This window comes from Platichthys flesus, chromosome 8, assembly GCF_949316205.1.
Source record: "Platichthys flesus chromosome 8, fPlaFle2.1, whole genome shotgun sequence".
NCBI classification, from domain to species: Eukaryota; Metazoa; Chordata; class Actinopteri; order Pleuronectiformes; family Pleuronectidae; genus Platichthys; species Platichthys flesus.
In genome coordinates, this window is record NC_084952.1 from 8,307,334 (window position 1) to 8,326,951 (window position 19,618).

Here is a 19,618-nt window from a genome sequence, read left to right on the forward strand (position 1 = left end):
CGATGTGTTGCAGCCTGATTGAATTAAAGGGGGTCTGTAGGGCCTGGTCAGAGGTATCACTTCCACTGAGTGACATTCTCATTAACAATAAGTGTCTGTCACAATGACAATTACACTGTGGGCCAGTTTATTAGGTACACCTTCAGTTGTTTGAGTTGAATCCAGTTTAATCCCCACAGACTGTCCTCTGTTGAATCCTGCCTTTGAGAAGGTTGTAATCAGTTAAAAAAATTGAACTGATGGATTTAGAGGCTGTGGGCTGAGGAGGCAGGAGTATTGGGTTACAGAGCATCAGTTTTAGCTTGGTGTCCATTATAATGAAGTAAATAAAGAAATGCTACAAAATCTTGTTTGTACAGCTCTAGAAAATGTACTAAAACCCTGATTGTTGATATACTCTGATTCTAACGTTGCAGGAAAACTTTCATTTAGTTGAACAGGATTTAACACATATACCCATGCAAGGAGCTTTGAGCTTAATGCTAAATAAAGCTTAAATGCTAACACACATGTTCTCTACACTGATCTCCAGACATTTTCCTGAAGCTCAAAAGTTTTACTGTAGTTCATCAGTTTCCAAAAGACGAGAGAGTCACCAGAGCCAGTGGGATACATTTCAAGCAAGTTTATGGCAACTCCAACAAAAAAAAGAGAGATTTCAGTGTTGACCAAAGTGATGTGGGTGGAAAAGTAAAGGCACCATGTGAGTTACACAAAACGTTTTTTAATGGCAAGACAAAATAAACAAAGGAACTGAGTGAACCTTTATCAGCCCCAGAGAGAATGTGTTCTTTAAAATGTAAATGATAAACAACACTGATTAAAGCTTGACGGACACGGAGCGAGGTTTACACTTCTGACTGGATGAGCTCCCGCCTCCTGTCAGTGAGTCCAGCACCGACTCTTCACCCTCGGCCTCACCAGGGATCATTCCTGACAGAGAAACACACACCTCAGCCTGACGATGTGACGTTAGTGCTACTTAGAGTGTCATTGTTAACTTTCTTATTGACAACCAGGCTACTGAAGGTAGAATAGCTTGTTTCTTCATCGCACATTGATCAGACTATTCTTGAAAATAATTGACTAGTAGATAAATAGATATCGTGATCTGTGGGCGCACCTAAATGCTACAGGAGCATCTTTATTTCTTTACTTTGAGAATGTAATACCTCCGTTACTGCTAACGTTACCTTCGATAATGCACAATGAGGCTAACAACCGCTAAAGGAACGACTGCTTGGACCTCTACGACACAACAGTTTTAAATTTAAACTCCAGCTGATTCAGGTCACATGAAGGTCGTAGTTGTGCTAACCGGTCCAGATCCTCCCAGTGCGGGCAGTGGTGACCTTCAGCACCACTTGAGGCAGGAAGCATTTACACAATGTAATAAACAGAGGTGGACGTAAAACACGAGCTTTGTTGTTCTGACCTTGTACAGACATACACAACATCTAGGTGCTGCAGCTCTGGAAGTCTGTTTGCATTAAGGCAGATAGATGTGTAAACGGTCCCGGCTTTGAACTGGTTGTCTCGCTCTCGACGTGTATGTGCACACACACACACACTTACACACACACGCACACACGCACACACGCACTCACACACTCACACACTCACACACTCACACACTCACACACTCACACACAAACAGTGCAGGCCAGAGTGTGAGTGGTGCCCTGGGAGACACACACGTGCCCCCATGTGTTAGGCTGAACCCAAAGTTTGTGTGCTCTGTGGCCATCGTCCCCCTCACCACCTTTCCCCCCCCCGCAGCTCCCAGCGATTGTGAGGGGAAAGCCCCGACATGTTGTGCATCCAAACCACTCACTCAGCATCCAACAACACGCTGACAACACTTCAGGTGGGTTTTTTTGTTGCCCTGAGCCATCTTAGGGGCTGTATGGCGGGGGCTTCTCATCGGGATGGTTGTGAGGGGGGGAGTAGCGTGGAGGAACCATAGTGGGCCAGAGGTGGCTGGCTCCGGACTGGGAGTCGTCGGACAGGCCGTCGGGGAGCGTGTAGGAGCCCTGGAGGAAACGAACAACACAGATTAGGAGGACACATTCAAAAGATTGGTTACAGAATAAGAGCTGAATACTGATAAATAGTCTCCTGATATTAACTGAGACACTGCGAGATAGGATGGGTTTCCTTTTCATTATGGGTCATTATGAATGGGTTTTGATGAAAAACATCAAACACGTGCAATTTGGTGCAGATTCAAGAAAGAACCCCGGGTCTATAGGATTTAAATATGATGACGATGACTCTTGGCCACTGTACCTGCAGGTCGTAGGCGGTGTAAGGCGGCAGGCAGGGGGCAGTGTTGTAGTGGGAGTTGAGAGTGGTGGTAGTGGGTCGAGGAGGTTCTGAGCGGACCGGAACTGCGATGGCCTCTGGTTCAGATGAGCTTTCTGAGGCCGTAGATGGAATCTGACAAAGAGGTAAAGATCATTATTTAATCCACACAAGTTAACATGTGGACCTGTGTTGATCAATATCAGCCAATCCTGATAAATGGATCAACAGATGTCTTAAGCATCAAACAAGATTAAACACTTCACATACCATGTCCTTGAAGCCTCCCAGTACTGCGGCAGTGATGATGCCCAGGAACAGGGCCACGATGTTGAGGATGGTGGCCGACCACAGCAGGTGGTAGAGGTGCACGACGTCCTGGCAGCTCTTCACATCTGTGTACTCGTGGTAGCCTCCGATCACCTCCACACGGCTAGCCCAGTGGGTGGGACAGAGAGGGAGACAGCCTATAGTCAAGCCACAAAAGTCTCTGGCAGCGGTTATCTAAAAATGCAGCTACGTGAAGCAGGCTCTGAGCGTTTGTATTCAGCACACAGTGGAAGACGTGAGACAGGTTTTTGATTTATGGTTGTTAAAGTTCAGGTGTTTTTTAAGTGTCAATGTGAGAAGAAGCCGTTAAGTTACAATGATAGAGTTGGAAGACACAGGCGAGGACATGGATTAATGTCTGATCAGTCACAATGAGGATAAGCAGAGGAAATGGCATCATGGCGTACATTTCAACACTGTGATGTCACTTATCAAAAAGAATTGGCTGGTATGGGTCTAGAAAAAAAGGACCTACTTCCAAATCATGGATGATTTCCTAAACTTTTTCAAAACATCTTTATTCTGAAGTCCCATAAGAGGATGTTGTCTGAAACAAAGGTTAAAAGAAAAACAAACATTCTTGTGCTGTTGTACAATCAATGCAAAAAAACTGGGACAGCAGAACAAATCCAAACAGTCACAGCAACACAGCCAAAGCAAGGAGACACTGAGTCGGATTTTTCTTTTTTCTCGGCATACTCACTTTCCGCAGTGGTAGAGGTCGCAGCAGTAGCAGGTGTTGCTCCTCACGCGCAGGTTGCAGGACGTGCGCCCCGACGTCTGGCAGGGCACCTGGAGGTCAGAAAGGAATTTACAGTCCCTTCACCCAGAATGCACTGCCGGCAAAACTCACTGAGGAGGAACCGATGCAAGCCAGAAAAAAAGTGTGTCTCTTACGTCCCGATCAGACGCCGTCTCACTGGAGTGATAGTCACAGCGTCCGGCGTACAGAGGCCGGAGGTCCTGCAGCACAAGGAACCGCAGTGAATCAGTTTCATGTCTCTCTGAAGAGTTCATTAATAGTCCACTTATGTTTACTGGATCCATGCTGAATGATTAATGGACATTAGTAATGGAATGTGCTTCCACCTTAACTTGTGAATGAGGAGCTTTTGACTGGACGCAGACACTTTGGACCAGTGTTAAATTATGGATTCCCAACCCTGAGGGCGAGTGCTGAGATGAAATCCTAATATTGATATCATTATTTTTATTTTTTATGTCTCTGTTCCGGTGACAGCCAAGGGGACGGAGGCATATTGTTTTCCAGTTGTTCTTCCATCGTCCTTTTCTTCAAATTGTTTACGTAGACTCACCGATCAATTGATTCAATTTGTGTGTTCAAGTGTCAGGGTGGCCACACAAAACAGGTTTTGGCCTCTTGCATCTGCCTTTAGGGAATTTGTTGAACTTTTTGACCAGCTGTCACTTGGAGTCTATTAGATTTCAGTGGTCAGAGGTCGAAGGTCACAGTGACCTCATACCAAATTCTCAAAACTGCATTTCTTGGTGAAGGCATCCAAGCACAGCACAGCTTCTTTATTTTTGCAGAGTTCAAATGGCTCCTGTAGTGGTAGTACGTCAAAGTACCTGTATTTTCTCCAGTAGGATTTTAAATCCCTGACAATCATTTCACCTTTATTTCATCCTTGTGTTTGAAAGGTTAGCAAACTCAACCCTGTGATTTGCTGGGATCCTGTTGTGGGTTTACCCTGCTTCTCAACCAGTGTCAGCAGGGATTGGCTCTAGCTCCTCGCAACCCGGTATAGATCATGGAGATGGAGATTAGACTCCATCTCCATGATTTCTGGCTCATTAACGGTTCAGTGTGTAGAATTTAGTGACATCTAGTGGTGAAGTTTCAAGTTGCAGCTGAATACCCCTCACCCCACCCTCCCCTTCCAGACATGACAGAGAACCTGTGGTAGCTTCAGTTGTCATAAAAACTCAAAAGGTGTTTAGTTTGTCCAGTCTGGGCTACTGTAAAAAAAACATGGCCGGCCTCTGTAGAGAGGACTCGCTCCCTTTGTAAATATAAAGTATTTAAATATAAAGTACCAATTCAAGGGTCAAGAAAACAACAATTCATACAGTTGAAACACACTAGTGAAAACAACACAACAATTATTTTTTATTTAATTTCTGCCAATACATCCCTTTCATCTAAATCTTACACACTGAACTTTTAAAAATTAAAAAGTGACTCAGATTGGAAGATAACTTCTAAAATAACAATGTTAACCAACAGCCAACTTCCGTGTCTCTGCATCGGATGACATTTCGTATTTCTCTTTCTTTCAACCTCGTAGTTTAGTGTTTGAAAAAGGTTTGAGAGGAAAATCTCCCATTTTCCATTTAGCTGGCAAGTGAAAATCTGCAAATGCTGCTGCTCTCCCTTTACACCCGGCCTCTAATTCATTTTGGCATAATTCTCTTAAGAGTGCATTAGCGGTTATTTAGTATTTTATGTACTTTGCGTCATGGAAAAGAATCTCCCTGTACCACAACATATATTTGCCTCCCTGAGAAGGGTGCGGCCGCTGCGACGGTCAGTCAGGCGCCCGGCATACGTTGAACCACATGTGCAATGCAGTGTTTTAAGATTAAATCTGGGTGGCATTGATTGATAAGCTTAATATAAGTCGGAGTGTTATGCATATCCATAATTTATGAGTTTGGTTAAATAAGTGGAAGCTTCGGTGATACTCACAATGTGCCTCGCAGCAAACACTCCATCGACAATAGCGCAGCAGAAGGCGGCCACCACTCCGAAACTGATGAAGACGATTGATGCCACCAACTGTGAAAGAAACGATCTCATAAGACTGTGAATACGATTTGCAGCCGCTCACTGCTCGCTCTCACCACTGTTGTAATGAGTTACATTTGCATGACTAATGTGCATCATCCTGTGAAGGACTCTGGTGAATGGGAGGAGGGGGCAGCGGGGGGGGTCACAGGCCTGGTAAAGGACGAACAGTGTCGGAGCGCTGTGGTTGTCACCCGGCTCCAGTGGTGTTCAGGGCTGGCACGCTGCCCGGCCCCTTTATGGGCACTTTCACTACTCAATGAGAGACAGCATGTATTCAATTACACATCACCCCACCCTGTCTGCAGCCACCCCCCAGCTTGCATTGGGAGGGAGGGGGGGGCAACTGACGCAAACAGATTCAACTGCGAGTTACGGCACAACGGCCACTTAGGACAACGTCTCCGCGGTTGCTAACGTGAAAACATCCAGAGCCGGAGAGTTTTGAACGAGGCAAGATGGCCGTTGTAGCTCGGATCATCGTTCCTAAAGGCCGCGACTTATTTATTTCCTCAGTGTGATTCGTCCTCTGAACAAAACGGTCCTCCATCAACTGAGAACAGTTTAAAATGATTCCAAATGAGAGATTTCTGTGTTTCCTTTTGTTATACCTTCACACCCAAAGCGCTGCACTCACCCTCAAACAGCACGTGCTCGGTTTTGCTGCTCTCGTGCTTAAACTCAACTGTGCGCTCGCTTACACTCAGATATTTTGTTTCTGGGACAGATTTCCTGCTGCTCTCGGATTTCTCTTCCGCTCTTGGAGTTTTTTCTTCTGCACTTGGTTCAAAATATCTGAGTGTGAGAAGTGAACCACGTTTGGTCGAGCCCATATGTCGGCGGAACACGATCACTTCTGCGCAGACTCCGGATCCAAACTACGTCAGGATTACAAGATGGCGGCGCCCGAATCTGAGCTGTTTCTGCTTTAACTTTGTACAACGGGAGAAACTTTATAGTTCGGACCAAATAGTCAAAAAATCCAAATACAACTATAAGCAAGAGTTTGGACACTTGTAGGTATTTTAGAACCCAATCTCAACTATAGGCAATTATATTTAAATAATTATCTTTCTGTTGATGAACTAAGTATTTAAGCTCTCCTGATCAATAATAAACAATTAATAAATACCAAGAAGTCATTAACATTTATGAGGAGCAGCATTATGAGAGGTTGTGTAACGTGCCACAGCTCAGTCACTCGTGAGCCTGTCAGACATCGACTCTCTGCTGCTCCAGGCATCCGGCCTCTGCTGCGTTATAGGAAAAGGTGTCATGATACAAACTCATTCTTCATTCCAGCCCTGACAGTCCCTGCCCGGCTCCACTGCGGTTTCCTTCTCCACATTCCACTGTGGACATCAGTCCTCCTCCACTTACACCCCACTTCTATTTCTGACTGCGTCTCCCCCTGCAGCCAGGGACACTTGCCCTGACACACAACACGAAACCACATCAGGACAACTGGGACTCGCAGTCTGGGTCACGTGTGCTGTTCATATTGTCATATTTACGACTTAATCAAGCTCTAGACTGTGTGAGAGTAACTCAGACTCACGCAAAGTTTAATAATAATAGTTATGTGAGACAAGGAGACACAGAGCACTGAGGTGATAGAAATACTCTTACCATCTGCCTCTTGTTCTCTATCAAATGAGCGCCGATAATTCCCAGGAAAGAGCCAAAGCCCAGCTGAGGAGAGAGAGAATAGATTTCAGAGCATTTATCAATTTGACTTTGATGCTTTCATTTAAGTGTATGAAACATGTTCACAACTATTTCACTTGTGATACGAGGAAAGTTTCTCTCAATCTAACGATGCACTTTGTAATTGAATATAATTTCTTATCTAATGCAATTATAATCAAATTATTTCAACTCTTAATGTGATGAGTTTGAGGACGAAGTCTTAAGAGGCCTCTTCATCATTGGCTGCCTTCCTGGCAGCGTTAAAAGCCAAGTACTGTGAAGAAAACACACTTATGGACTGAGATGCTTTACCTCACTCAGCCTCTAATGACAATGATGCTGAATAATGAATGTTGGGGAAGCTCTCCCCTAAGAGATCTTCAGTAATTAACTTTATAAGAGTCCAGGAGCAGGAAGAGCTCACGACAAACACACTCTTCACTCATAATGAATTCTGATGTGAGCAGGCCTCGTGCTGCTGGTGCAGTGAAGGTGTGAACTCACAATGACTCCTGGGTAGTAGCCGCCCACTGTGATGTTCTGCGTCCTGGTCGTCGCTGCTATGCCAAAGACGAGGATGAGCACAGACACGATGAGCAACATCACCGTCACTATAATGGATTTCCTCTTTCTCCTCTTAAAGGAGCCTGGAAGAGAGCAGATCAGTGAACATCACAGTGTGACCTGAATGACAAAGTGAAATTAGAAAGACGAGGCTGCTGTTGTGATGGGAAGGACACTCATGTCTGGCGAGTCTCTGGGCCTTCGACCATCAGTAGCTTTATCCCTCAAAGTTTCTAAAAGCAGGGTTTCATAAAGGGTTGTGCTTTTAAGATGCACCACATGTCTGTCCACATAGAAAGTTGGACCACCTCTCCAGCTCAATAAGACTTTAGCAACAGGTGATTTCACACTCAAAAGATGTCACTTTGGAATAAATCCACTTCACTGACTCATTTCATCGTCAAACTAGTTTTTGCACAGAACAAGGATTCTAGATTTAGTCCAGAATAGAAACCGATCTACTTAGTTCATTAGTCGGCAAAGATTTCTTCTCCTTCCAGCATTTTTTTTTAGCATGCCACATATCTGGTATCCATCTGAGCTCAATAGCCTCAAAACATTAAGAAGTTACAGTGATATCTAATTAATCTGTTTTCTCTGGTAGGAAGAATGTGTGTATCAGCCAAAAACAATGAATAATATCTAAGATATGAATAAAAACAGATTTGTCTGAATCTCCTCCCAGAGGTTGTTTTCTTGTAGAGAGACAAGCGTCTGCATCAGTCAAATCAGATATTCTGAGGCTTCTGGTGACGTCAAACTTTAAAAATTGAAGAGAGAGACTGGAGGGAGTGGCCAGCTGCAATCTCTACTGTCATCCTGATGTTTGTCTCAGCAGCAGCCTGACTCCGGAGCACACTGTGATGGAGAAGGTCTCACCTGCCTCTGGTCGTGTGACAGAAACAGTCACTTCAATTTATTCTGTGAGAGAAAATCAATGATATTTATTATGGAGTCAAATCTGCCGAGTTCTGTTTTTATCAATCTGTGGATACGTGGAGTTGGAGGCCACAGACAGATTTAACTCTGACTGAATACTGATGCTGACACATGAAGATCAATAACAGAACGTGCTCATCTTTTGGTCTCCTTTTCTTATTCAGCAGGGAATAACAGTCTAGTATTAATTTCTATAATCTGAGGAAACAACCACTCTAAGGCTGGAAGTTGTATTATTTCCTCCACAACAATTAGACTGTGATGAGACTAAATTTCCTCTGGGATTGTGTTGATTGCATCGTATGTTTAATGACAATTGTTCTCACACTGTGATATATTATACGATCGGACAGTGTTGATAAATTTGAATGCATCATTATCTCCTGGCTCTGACATGCAGGATCTCTGCAGGAAAATAAAACTGTGACTCAGAGTCTCACACAGTTTGATCAGTTTTTGTGCGTCTTCCTTTGAAACATTATGATTTTAGGAGTCAGACGTTTACAGACACATGTACAAGCGGGTTGTTTTTTCTTTACTTACAGTACATACGACTCATGTAGTAGTAAAAGTACAGGATAGTTTAACATTACTCCCTGTAACAGAGGATCACATGCAATCAGCTCCTTCAGCACGAGCCACTCCCTCTCTGCTGGAGGGAAATCAGCCGACTTTCAGTGATGCTCTGAAAAAACACTGCGTCTGAAGGTTTCACTATAAATTTAAGACTCTATAAGACATTTTGAATAAATCAGTGCAGGTGATGAGGCCGTTTACGACACGCATGAACTTAGTGACTTGTCATATTTCTGTCCTGCAGCGGTACATTGCCATAACTACCTTTAAACCTGACCTGGACCTGGATACTCAACGGGAAAGGGTAGAAAAAATAACATAGTTTTTATATAAACTCAAGGGTCTGGAACAACAGAAGTGGGGATTTCCAGCCAATTTACAACTAATGTTACTGCCTATTGCAAAGTAGAAAAAGTAGTGTTACCACTGTAACTTTTTAAAAAACCTTTACAGTACAGCTGGGCTCTGTGGGGTCAAAATGTTATAAAAATAAACAAGATATTATTATGATTTAACCATTCCGTATGTGTAGAGAATATCACACAGCAAAATGTTCTACAAATCTGAGCTTAAACATATTAAATTGATGATGTATTATGTAATACTTCCCCCCTGTGCATTATATCACCATTATAAATCGAACTGTTGTTATATTGCTATCAATAAAACTATATTGTGCTGAGTATTGGTATCTCCCTTTTGCAAGAGCTGAAACGTGAAGACGTATACCAGTGAAACCATTATCAAACTCCCACTGACCATCTGTTCCATAACCACAAAGCGTGTGGACTCGTCTGTGATTTTCCACTGACAGCCGCGTGCAACTACAAACCCATGCGAACGACCTGTGTCAGGCTGCACTGAACTCTACTGCAGACAGTCACCGACCATCTCTCACATGCACGGATCCGTTCACTGGTTCGATTTCACGACCGAGCTCGAGCACTTCAGGCTGCGGTGTCTCTCCGGGTGGCCGCACCTGAAGTGACGCGCTGCGGCCCGAGCCAGGAGAGAACACCCGGTCATGATGCTGCTGGTGGCTCTGATCGGTTCATGGTCTTGTTTTGACAGAGGAGGATGGAAGAAGATGCAGATTTAAAAACCAGCACAGCGAGGAAATGTCGCAGATTGTGACCCCTCGGTGTGCTGCAGCTTTTTGTGTGTGTGTGTTTGTAATGGAGGTGGAGGCTCCGCAGTGTAAACACGAGTCGTGTTGTTGGTCAAACCTGCTGCAGCCCCGTTGACCTTGCACACACCTACCCATGCTTGTTTCTGACAGGGACAGTCCGCTGGATTGGAGGCTCTGGGGCGGAGGCATGATGCTTAATCCACCGACCACCAAATTAATAAAAAAAATCAATTAAAAAAAATCAATAATTAAAGCAGTAATCACGATTCAACGCGGGATATTCCTGAGCAGGTTTCCTTTGATCCTTTGGATGGTGCGTTCACTGTCATTCTCGCACAGCACAAGCTCCACCGCGTCCAGCCGAGCGCGCGGATCCGTCTCACTCACATCCCCGCGGCTGTCGGTCCGCCTCTCGGTGTCAGTGCTCACGGTGTGTTGGTGTCTGACGGAGGGTCTGTGCTGCCGCTGCTGCTGCTGCCGTCGGTCGCATGTGCGCATGTCACAAACAGTCTCAGAAAATACCGTTACTCGTCTTTACTCTATTCAATCAGTATTGTAACGATACTTTACGTGACGTCCCCCTACCTTACAGTACCTGAACGTGTCGTCACCACCAGGCTTTAGTCAAACGGCCATTTTGGTTTAGTTGCATGCTCAAGTTTTACATGTTAGTTTAATTCATATAGATTTGTCTCCTACTTTCCTCTATGATAAAATGCATGGTATATTTCAGAACAATAAGCTACAGTAGAAGTTATCGTTAACATTCCTCACGAGCTTCACACTGTGAGCCAATGTCAGCTTCTAAAGGAGTTTGGTATTTCAAATAAATCCTCTTATTAAAGTTGCAGCTTTGTTGAATTTCACAGCAAATATGAGGAAATGGAAAGAAATGTCAAAACCTCCCGGAGAGGAGAAAGCATGTGGAACCTGCAGCGTCCATGTTGGATCAGCTCATCACAGAGAGCAGAGAAGTTCAATGTCTCATCCAGTCAAACCACTGAGGTTTGATATGCAGCCCTTCCAATGGGTTTCAAATGTGTTTAAACTGCTGTTTTCAATGTTTTTACATTTTTTTAAATGTGTTTGAATTTATTTTTTTTATTTTGTCTAAACTGCTGTTTGAGAGTTGCACAGATTTGTAGATACTTGTCATGGTTTGGGAGAATAAAGTCAATGTTGTGACAATAGAGCGCCACCAAGTGTCAGGTATAACACAGTGCCATACGAGTTTCATGGAGCAGCACATTGAAGATTGAACAAGAGGACACATGCTGCCTTCACTCACTGTAAGTTTTAAAATCTTTAAACACACAATATTCTTAGGTTGGAAATTAACATGTAATCCCAGACATTTTGTCTGTGTGCTCATACCTCACTTATTCATTCATAAGAGCCAACCCAAGACAGAGGGATTAATGCACAACAACCATAGAATTCTAAAAGTTTTGGTTATTTCTTACCCTATTTATTCCTGCTGTTGATAGATAGATAGATAGATAGATAGATAGATAGATAGATAGATAGATAGATAGATAGATAGATGGATAGATAGATAGATAGATAGATAGATTGATAGAACTTTAGTTCGAGGATATTATTACAATATTAAATGTTATCACGTGTGTAATATCACTCATCTGACATTTCCACCAACATTTGTATTATTTTATTGTTCTTGATGATGATCTTTTATTATTTTATCATGGTTATTTTTATCTTTTATATCTTTTATCAGTTTGTTGGGTGCAGTCCAAATATAATTGGAAGACTCATTATAACTGTTCTCAGCGAATAAATTGCCTATATTCTGAATTGATCTGTTTGAATTACTAGAACAGGATAAACATGGAGTTAACATGTCCTTCTGGTCATGGACCCAGAGAAGCTGCACTGGAGCAATCAAGCCGATTCCACATATATGGCTCATGATGTAGGGACAGATGATGCAGGTTGTAGAGAAAAGTTGCAAAAGCATGTGTAGTGAACAGGTGCATGAAACATCGCCTTCCCCTGCAGAACACTTAAATATTTTAGCCTCCCTGCAAAGCTGAAGAAACACACTTTTGTAGTTTTTTTTTACTGTAAAACACACACAAACACCACCACACACACACACACAAGCACACGTACGTTTTTTTGCCGCGCAATTCTCCAAGGACAGATTTTTTCCATGACGCAATTTCTCTTTTCATGCAAAAAAAGAAGAGGAAGAGGGAGAAAAGAAACCCCCACCCTCCCTTTCTCCCACTTTTACATGGGGTAGGAGAGTGTTACGTGACCGGAGTGCAAAGAGGATGAGGAGGACTTGAACTTCACCAGAGAAAAGTTTATGGTGAGTATAGTTGCTGCAGGAGTGCATGTAAGGGGGGTGTAGGGGGGTTGTTTACCTGGCTTGGTTATGCATGTGCAGGGACAATACCTCAGGACTGATATTTAATATACGATGCATTGGTTTCATCACAGGATCAAACATTAACACAAGAAATACAAGTTAAACAATAAAACAGGTTGCAGCACTGTGTTGCAGCCTGCAGGCCATGATCGGCAGCACAGTGCTGTGTTGGGAAGAAGCTATAAATATTGCATTCAGAATTTCACTTTTAGTGCAGCTCTGCAGACAATGGCTGAAGTTGTGCGTGTGCAGAATGAATCCGGCACTGTGGTCCAGGCCGCTGCCAAACGTCACTGCAGGGACAAAAAAAACCTCCACTTCGCATCCCACCCTCAGTTTTTCCCTTTCCGCCGTTCATTCACCATGATGAGCGCCTAGTTGAAGGAGCTTCTCCTCTCCCGCTCCCCTCCGCCTGCCTAAAACTTTCTAATGAAATCCCCAAACACTTTTTGACGAACACATTTTTTCTCCTCCTCTTCCTCCTCCAGGGGTCAAGATTTTGTTTTCCTCCGACATATTAATCTGCGTTTTTATTGAAGAGAAAACATCAGGTATGTCAGATTTCATTCTCATTTCAATTCTGTTTATTATAATTACAAGTTCTAACTTAATTGTGTCTGATTCTGATGATGAAGCTGCTTGGATGTTTTTGTTTTCTTTTTTCGGAAGGGTGTTGAAATCGTTATGCATATGTAAAGATGTGTTGCTTTAGTTCCACTGTACATGTGATTTGTTTCACAAGTACCTTTTCTTTCTGTGAAGAACATGGAGCCCAGTTCCACAGAGGGAGGAGCTGAGGAGACGCTCCTTAAAAACCTTCCACCAAGTCCTGTAAGTTCTGATATTTGAAAAGATAGCATGTAACTTTATCACAGTTTTGTTCACTGAAGCAGATGCAAAAATAAAGAAACAAAAAAAAACAGCAATGTTATCATTAACTCAGAGATCAAGTGTTGTTCTTTCTCATTGCACAAAACTCGAACCTCACATAAACATGTTAAACATTTAACAGCAGTGTCTTTTAAAGGTTTCGAGCTTTCATAAACTTTTTCCCGGTGACACTCACTGGTGTCCTGCGGCTCCTCTGGGGTCTGCGTGTCCCTGGCCTGCGGACGCTGAGAGTCAGTCAGCAACATCTGGCTGTCACCCTCCACCTCTGCTGGCTGCAGCTGCGGCTCCAAGCAGGAGGGTCCACTCACAGGAGGTCAGCTCTCCCAACGAGTGCCACAAAGGTCACCAGCGGGTTTATAATGTGCAGAAACAGGGGGACAGGACCGTCAGTGCGATGTTCATTAATATGCAGAGCACACTCTGGCAGTCTATGATAGCGGTCATACTTGGATCAGAAGGCATGCCATTTTTTTTTCTGCAGTGATTTGAAAAGACAATAGGTTGACCGCAGAGCTTGGCGATTGAGAACATGTGTGGTGAGGGCTTTTTCTCTTCTACTTTCCACCAGCCTCAAAAAGTGATGCTCAAACACGGACAAGTGCTGGAGGAAGAGCAGGAGGAGCTGGCCGAGCACCGGCCTCTGGAGCAGGAAGACCTGAACTTTGAGAGATGGAAGCGCAGGCCGTTACCCAAGAGGACGCTCCACCAGAAAATAGACGACATAAAGACATACCTGTGGAATGCAGAGACCAGGGAATTCATGGGTCGCTCTGGAAAGAGCTGGGGTGAGTTGATGAGAAACAGAGAGGTTCTGTGTTGTTGGGTTATGGGGAGGGACATTTGGAGTAATGCATAAGTACTTTATTTATATGTCCAATAATTCCAGATGTAATTTTTACTGTTGTGTCCTCTTACAGAAGATTAATGGGGTTTGAATGTTTTGAAAAGATGCATTCGGGGATAGTTTAGGGTTGAGAAATGTCTCTCCGGTCCAGTGACTCTGCTCACTGTGCTGCGAGTGTGTGTGTGTGTGTGTGTGTGAGTGTGTGTGTGTGTGTGTGTGTGTGTGTGTGTGCGCGCGTGTGTGTGTGTGTGGGTCTGTGTATGTGGGTGTGTGTGTGTGTGTCCTCATGCTCAATGTTTACATAGGTGCATTGGACAATTCAGAGTGTCCTGACAAAAACAGACTGCCTGGGGACTTTTCCCCAGCGGGAGTGCACTGTCCCTGGCCTCGCATTGGCCAGGAATCACATTCCTCTACATCTTACCATGCTCTCCAGAGCCTCTTTCCCAAAGCCTTGGCGACCTCATCGCTGAACTTAACATGGCCATGGCCCCTCACTTCCAGTTCACCACGTAGAAATGCTCATGACTCTTTTTCCATGGAGCTCTTTGCCAAATCAAGCTTTGGCGTAGGCAAAGGTTTTTTTGCCGAGACGACTGACTGGACAAGATTGTTGAGTCGATGATGATGGAGCAGCCTCTTGGTGTTCCAGGGTGACGCTGCGGAGCCCCCCCTCCCCAGATCCACTGTACACAATGACAAACACGATCCGACTGAGTGTAGAGAGAAGTGTGTGTTCCTTGCATGAGCTGCAACGCTGGAACCCAGGCAGGGCTCAGAGCTCATTTCAGCTACATAACCAGTGTGTGTACACTTGTGGAGGAATGGGGGGGGGGGGCCATGTCCGCAGAAGAAAGGCCTGGGTGGAAGTCTGTGCAGTGTGTCTTGTGAGACGAGTGTGTAAGAGGGGACACAATACCAGAGTGGGGGGATTGGGGCTCCTTGGAGCTGGCCGGGCCTCTATGGCTGCAAAAGACCTTCACTACGATGGCAACCGGAGGTTCAGTGTGTTCCTGAGTGAAAGGACAGCTGGGAGAATTCTCACTGAGCTGAAACAGAAAGTCCTTTGTGGTTCCGGGGATGCAAGGCTGGCTGCAGCAAGTCCCCTGTGAAATTGTCTACACAGCAAATGCCACTTAATTTAGAACACGTTTAACTTGATTAGTGGCTAATGGACTGGTAATTGAAAATTGCAGAACAAACCCAGTTCTCAGGGTTTCTTTATTATAGATCACTGAAATAAATGGAAAAAATTATTGGAGTTATTTGCAGGTCTAGGAAACCAGTGGCATGAGTCCAGACAGATCACACAGTCTTAACTAAACCTTTTTTTTTTTCATTGTTTTCATCAGATCAGAGTCGTATCCTGTTGATTGATGTGTGGTTTGTTACGTAAACCACCAAACTCCATCAGAAATATTCCCCCTAATAATTCCCCTTTTCACTTTTCTTCTAGGCCTCATCCTCCTCTTCTACGCTGCACTTTATACCTTTCTTGCAGCCATGTTTGGCGGCTGTATTTTTTGCCTCCTGTGGTCCATTAGTCCCTACCATCCCACCCACAACGATAGAGTGATGCCACCAGGTAAATATAACCTCAGCCCTCACGCCTCTCCTCCGTCCCTTTCCTCTCCGCCCTCCGCTCGACGCCCCGTCTGTCTGTCGCTTCTACTTGAGTCTCAGCACAGTTGACTGTCTCTGCGTCTCCACTGGCAGGTATGACGATGGCCCCACACCTCGACGGCAACGACATCGCCTTCAACGCCACTGATCGCAAGTCCTGGAAGAAGTACGCCAGGTCGATGGACGAGTATCTACGACGTGAGTGGGATGATGTTCAAGTTGATGGGGTTGTTGAGTTTGCTGCAAACGAAGCAGGCCTGGAATGAGTTAATCTTCACCACCTTTGTCCCCCTTGTTCCTTTCGGACTTTGCCGGGCATGCTGGGAAGGGAAGCCCTTTTGTCGGCAGAGTGCAGCAATTCAGTTCCCCCCTTTTTTTTCACACCCTGCTTTTGTCAAGCTTCCTTTCTATCAGAGGCCTGAGTCTGGCACGGCATTGCTCTCGCAAAGGTTTATTTATGCCCTCCTCTATCATTCCCCCTCCCGCCCTCTTTCTCCCTGATCTTCATTTACAGCGTACAACGATGGCGTTCAAGAGAAGAAGAACATCCGGTGCACACAGGACAGATACTTCATTCAGGACGACTTGGAGGAGAGTGCCGAGCGGAAAGCGTGTCAGTTCAAGAGGTCCATGTTGGGGGAGTGTTCGGGGCTGCAGGACCCTCACTATGGCTACTCTCAGGGAAGGCCATGCATCCTCCTTCGAATGAACCGGGTAGGACGAGCGTTAGTCACCAAACCATTTCAAACAGTGCACCTGAAAAAAACACACCATTATGAACCATCACACAAAATACTCACTGTTAATATGCTGCTGAATCACGAAAGTCTTCTCATGAGTGACATCTTGTGGCCATTTCAAGACGAAGGTTCATTTCGGCTCTACTGTTTTGGTCTCTTCACATAAAAGTATATTTGAGTTAAAAATATACTTTCATGTGTAAATTTAAAAATTTACATATAACAATATGATCCTGAGTGTGCATATGAATACCATTGCAGAATAAAAAATAAGACCTAACTCCGCCAAAGTCCAACATTTCCCTTATGAAACCACTTTTCAATAAAATTTGAATGATGAAAAAACAAAAAAAAAATGCAGGTAAAAATTATCTCATTAGCAAAGATGAGAAAAAATCTATAAGAGGGTTTTAATTGTGTTTGAATTGTTTTTGAATTGTTTTTGTCAGGTAGACATGCATCGTAGTCCTGTTTGAATACACAACAAACGTATATTAATCTTCTAACTGTTCTTACTCCTCCATAGATTCTTGGTTACTTACCTGGCATGGGCAAACCCATAAATGTGACTTGTAACGTGAAGGTACAGAAACCATCATCATTTTCACTTGCAGTAACAGGGACAAGGTCTTGATTGCGTCATCTTCCCTTGTTCCTCTTTCAGAAAGGACCACCAGAGGCCTTGGGAGAACTCCAGTTTTTTCCTAAAGGCATTTTTGACCTGAAGTACTTCCCCTACTATGGGAAGCTCAGACATGTGAGTTTCATCTCCACTCGGGCACCAACCCATTCCTCTCGTTCAACTCTGAAATGACTCGTAATCATGTATGTGTGTGTCTCCTGTGTCTTAGGTAAACTACTCTGCACCGGTGGTGGCTGTGCGTTTTGCAAGGGTGCAGTACGACGCACACATCCAGGTATCGTGCAAACTGAACGGAAAGGGCATCATCAACGATTCGGCCACCGACCGCTTCCTGGGGAGCGTGACCTTCTCCCTGGAGGTCGGCGCCTAAGGCTAAGACGTCTCTGCCAGCAGGATGCTCCCATAACAATCAGGCTGGAAAAATGTACAAGGAAAAAAATGATGTCGTACCATTATTTTTCATGAAATCTGTAATTTCCTTCTTCTCATCTTTCACTTACATCTTCAATTATTCTGCTGCAAAAACAAATTCCACAAGCAGTAGATATTTACTCTTGTGTTTCTGTGATATCTCTGTGCTGCTGGCACCTGCATAGAAACCAGTTACATTTCAGCTCCTCATATTTCCTAATGAATCGAAAGATTAATCAAACTAAATTACTCTCATTAGTTAGCGTATCTGGCTATGCAAATCAAATTATAACTTAAAACTTTACTAGGCGATTAGACACATTGTGTAGTCTGGTTAGATGATTGTTTTGTTTGCACATTTTTGTGTGACATGTACTAATTTGTTTTTGAATTATATTTTTCAAACTTGTATATTGTAAGAATTCAAAGAAGTATCATGCAAACACTGAAAGCAGGACTTGTACTCTACTTACACAGTAAATAAAAGACATGACTGCAAATATACTACGACGTCGAATAAAGCAGAATTATACATTTATGATAAAGTATCACAAGCCACTTCTTGCCTTCTTTTGTAAAAACATTTGCAGAAAATGGAGTACTACACCAGACTGATCAATAAAGAGACATATTGTACTGTTGAAGTTTGTGAAACATCTGTACCATCTGAAAGAGCTGTTGTCGTATTAATCCTCCCTGAACCTTGCTACTAAACCTTATATCAATGATGTATTTATTCCTAGTTCTTATAATAAATACAATACCCTGGTAAATACTGTAGGTTTCCTTCCTCATAAAAGTCTTCATCAGTAGTTTTTTTTACATACAACGCATCTGATTCTGTTATTCTCAGTCCAACAGTTTGTTTAAATTTTGTCACTGTCAAATAACGTATTTTAAGAACGTTTATGGAAATGTTTTAACTGAGGAGTCATCTGCAGAAAATTACACTGAACTTCAGTTTGCTTGAAAACGTGTTAATTGCAGTGGATTCTCATTTGCTCTAGATTAGTCCCTCATAAATGTCTGTAGTCTTTTATTTAAAGGTAAATAATTTTCAGAGGTTGATTAGTTCAGTAAGTCCATGACAAACACACTCTTAACTACTGGGTTCATATCATCTGTCCTCATGTCGGTAGCAGCTGGAGTGAGAGTCAGGCCCCTGTGAACCATTACAGGTTATAAAAAGCACGTCAAAGTGAAAAGGACAGTTTGACCCCCGGATGCAGGTCACGTCTCGTTTACAACCATTAACCTTTGAATTCAGTTTAGTCACAAGACTGTCATGCTCCTGTTCTTCACCTTCACAATAAAAACAGGATAAGAACTACCTAAAGTTTAGCGATGAGCTAGTGGGGCCTTGTTTGGGGCTTTTCTTATCATGGTGCCATTGCAGTTCTAAGTACTTTGTGATTGCTTTGTACAAATCGAATCTTATTTGTTTTCCTTTCTCGTGCTTGTTTGTCATTAATCATATTTCTTTGGGCGTCAAAGCTCTGCATGAAATGCAAAAATACATCATTTCTCATCGCCTCACTTTATTTTGTGTATAAGAAAAAATAAAATAAATACATAGCAAACAAAAAAGAATGGATTTAAAGTAACGTTTAACTTAGCATGAAATATTTATTCCTACAAAAATAAATATGAGAACGTTCTCCAATTTTTGTGATAAAAACATTGTTGGATGTGATGTAACGATACTACCCGTACACAAGAAGGACAGCGATA

General features: G+C 43.4%; 2 protein-coding genes across 3 annotated transcripts; one reads left to right on the plus strand and one right to left on the minus strand.

The window, feature by feature from the left end:
• Positions 1 to 704: 704 nt before the first annotated feature.
• On the minus strand, positions 705 to 10,817 carry tmem255a (transmembrane protein 255A). 2 transcript variants are annotated; one of them, XM_062393045.1, is made up of 10 exons: positions 10,472 to 10,817; positions 7,637 to 7,779; positions 7,073 to 7,135; positions 5,345 to 5,434; positions 3,532 to 3,597; positions 3,338 to 3,426; positions 3,110 to 3,181; positions 2,575 to 2,737; positions 2,290 to 2,439; positions 705 to 2,033 (listed from the first exon to the last, which is right to left on the minus strand). In XM_062393045.1, the coding sequence occupies exons 1-10, from the start codon at positions 10,527 to 10,529 to the stop codon at positions 1,896 to 1,898; spliced, it is 1,032 nt and encodes a 343-aa protein (XP_062249029.1). In that variant the 5' UTR covers positions 10,530 to 10,817; the 3' UTR covers positions 705 to 1,895. The 2 variants fall into 2 exon arrangements, with proteins under 2 accessions (XP_062249029.1, XP_062249030.1); XM_062393046.1 differs by lacking the exon at positions 3,110 to 3,181.
• Positions 10,818 to 13,081: 2,264 nt separating this feature from the next.
• On the plus strand, positions 13,082 to 18,678 carry atp1b4 (ATPase Na+/K+ transporting subunit beta 4). Its single transcript, XM_062393113.1, has 9 exons — positions 13,082 to 13,286; positions 13,498 to 13,566; positions 14,195 to 14,411; positions 15,927 to 16,055; positions 16,187 to 16,291; positions 16,608 to 16,807; positions 17,360 to 17,416; positions 17,498 to 17,590; positions 17,685 to 18,678. The coding sequence occupies exons 2-9, from the start codon at positions 13,501 to 13,503 to the stop codon at positions 17,844 to 17,846; spliced, it is 1,029 nt and encodes a 342-aa protein (XP_062249097.1). The 5' UTR covers positions 13,082 to 13,286; positions 13,498 to 13,500; the 3' UTR covers positions 17,847 to 18,678.
• Positions 18,679 to 19,618: the final 940 nt, after the last annotated feature.

What these genes read in the sequence shown, in the direction of transcription:
- tmem255a (XM_062393045.1), bottom strand. Translation starts at nt 10,529, where the DNA reads ATGCCTCCGCCCCAGAGCCTCCAATCCAGCGGACTGTCCCTGTCAGAA. An exon ending in TAGAGAACAAGAGGCAGATG is followed by an intron (nt 5,435 to 7,072) that starts GTAAGAGTATTT and finishes TTTCTTTCACAG; the next exon opens with TTGGTGGCATCAATCGTCTT. An exon ending in GACCTCTACCACTGCGGAAA is followed by an intron (nt 3,182 to 3,337) that starts GTGAGTATGCCG and finishes CCTTTGTTTCAG; the next exon opens with ACAACATCCTCTTATGGGAC.
- atp1b4 (XM_062393113.1), top strand. Translation starts at nt 13,501, where the DNA reads ATGGAGCCCAGTTCCACAGAGGGAGGAGCTGAGGAGACGCTCCTTAAA. An exon ending in AAAACCTTCCACCAAGTCCT is followed by an intron (nt 13,567 to 14,194) that starts GTAAGTTCTGAT and finishes ACTTTCCACCAG; the next exon opens with CCTCAAAAAGTGATGCTCAA. An exon ending in CGATAGAGTGATGCCACCAG is followed by an intron (nt 16,056 to 16,186) that starts GTAAATATAACC and finishes CTCCACTGGCAG; the next exon opens with GTATGACGATGGCCCCACAC.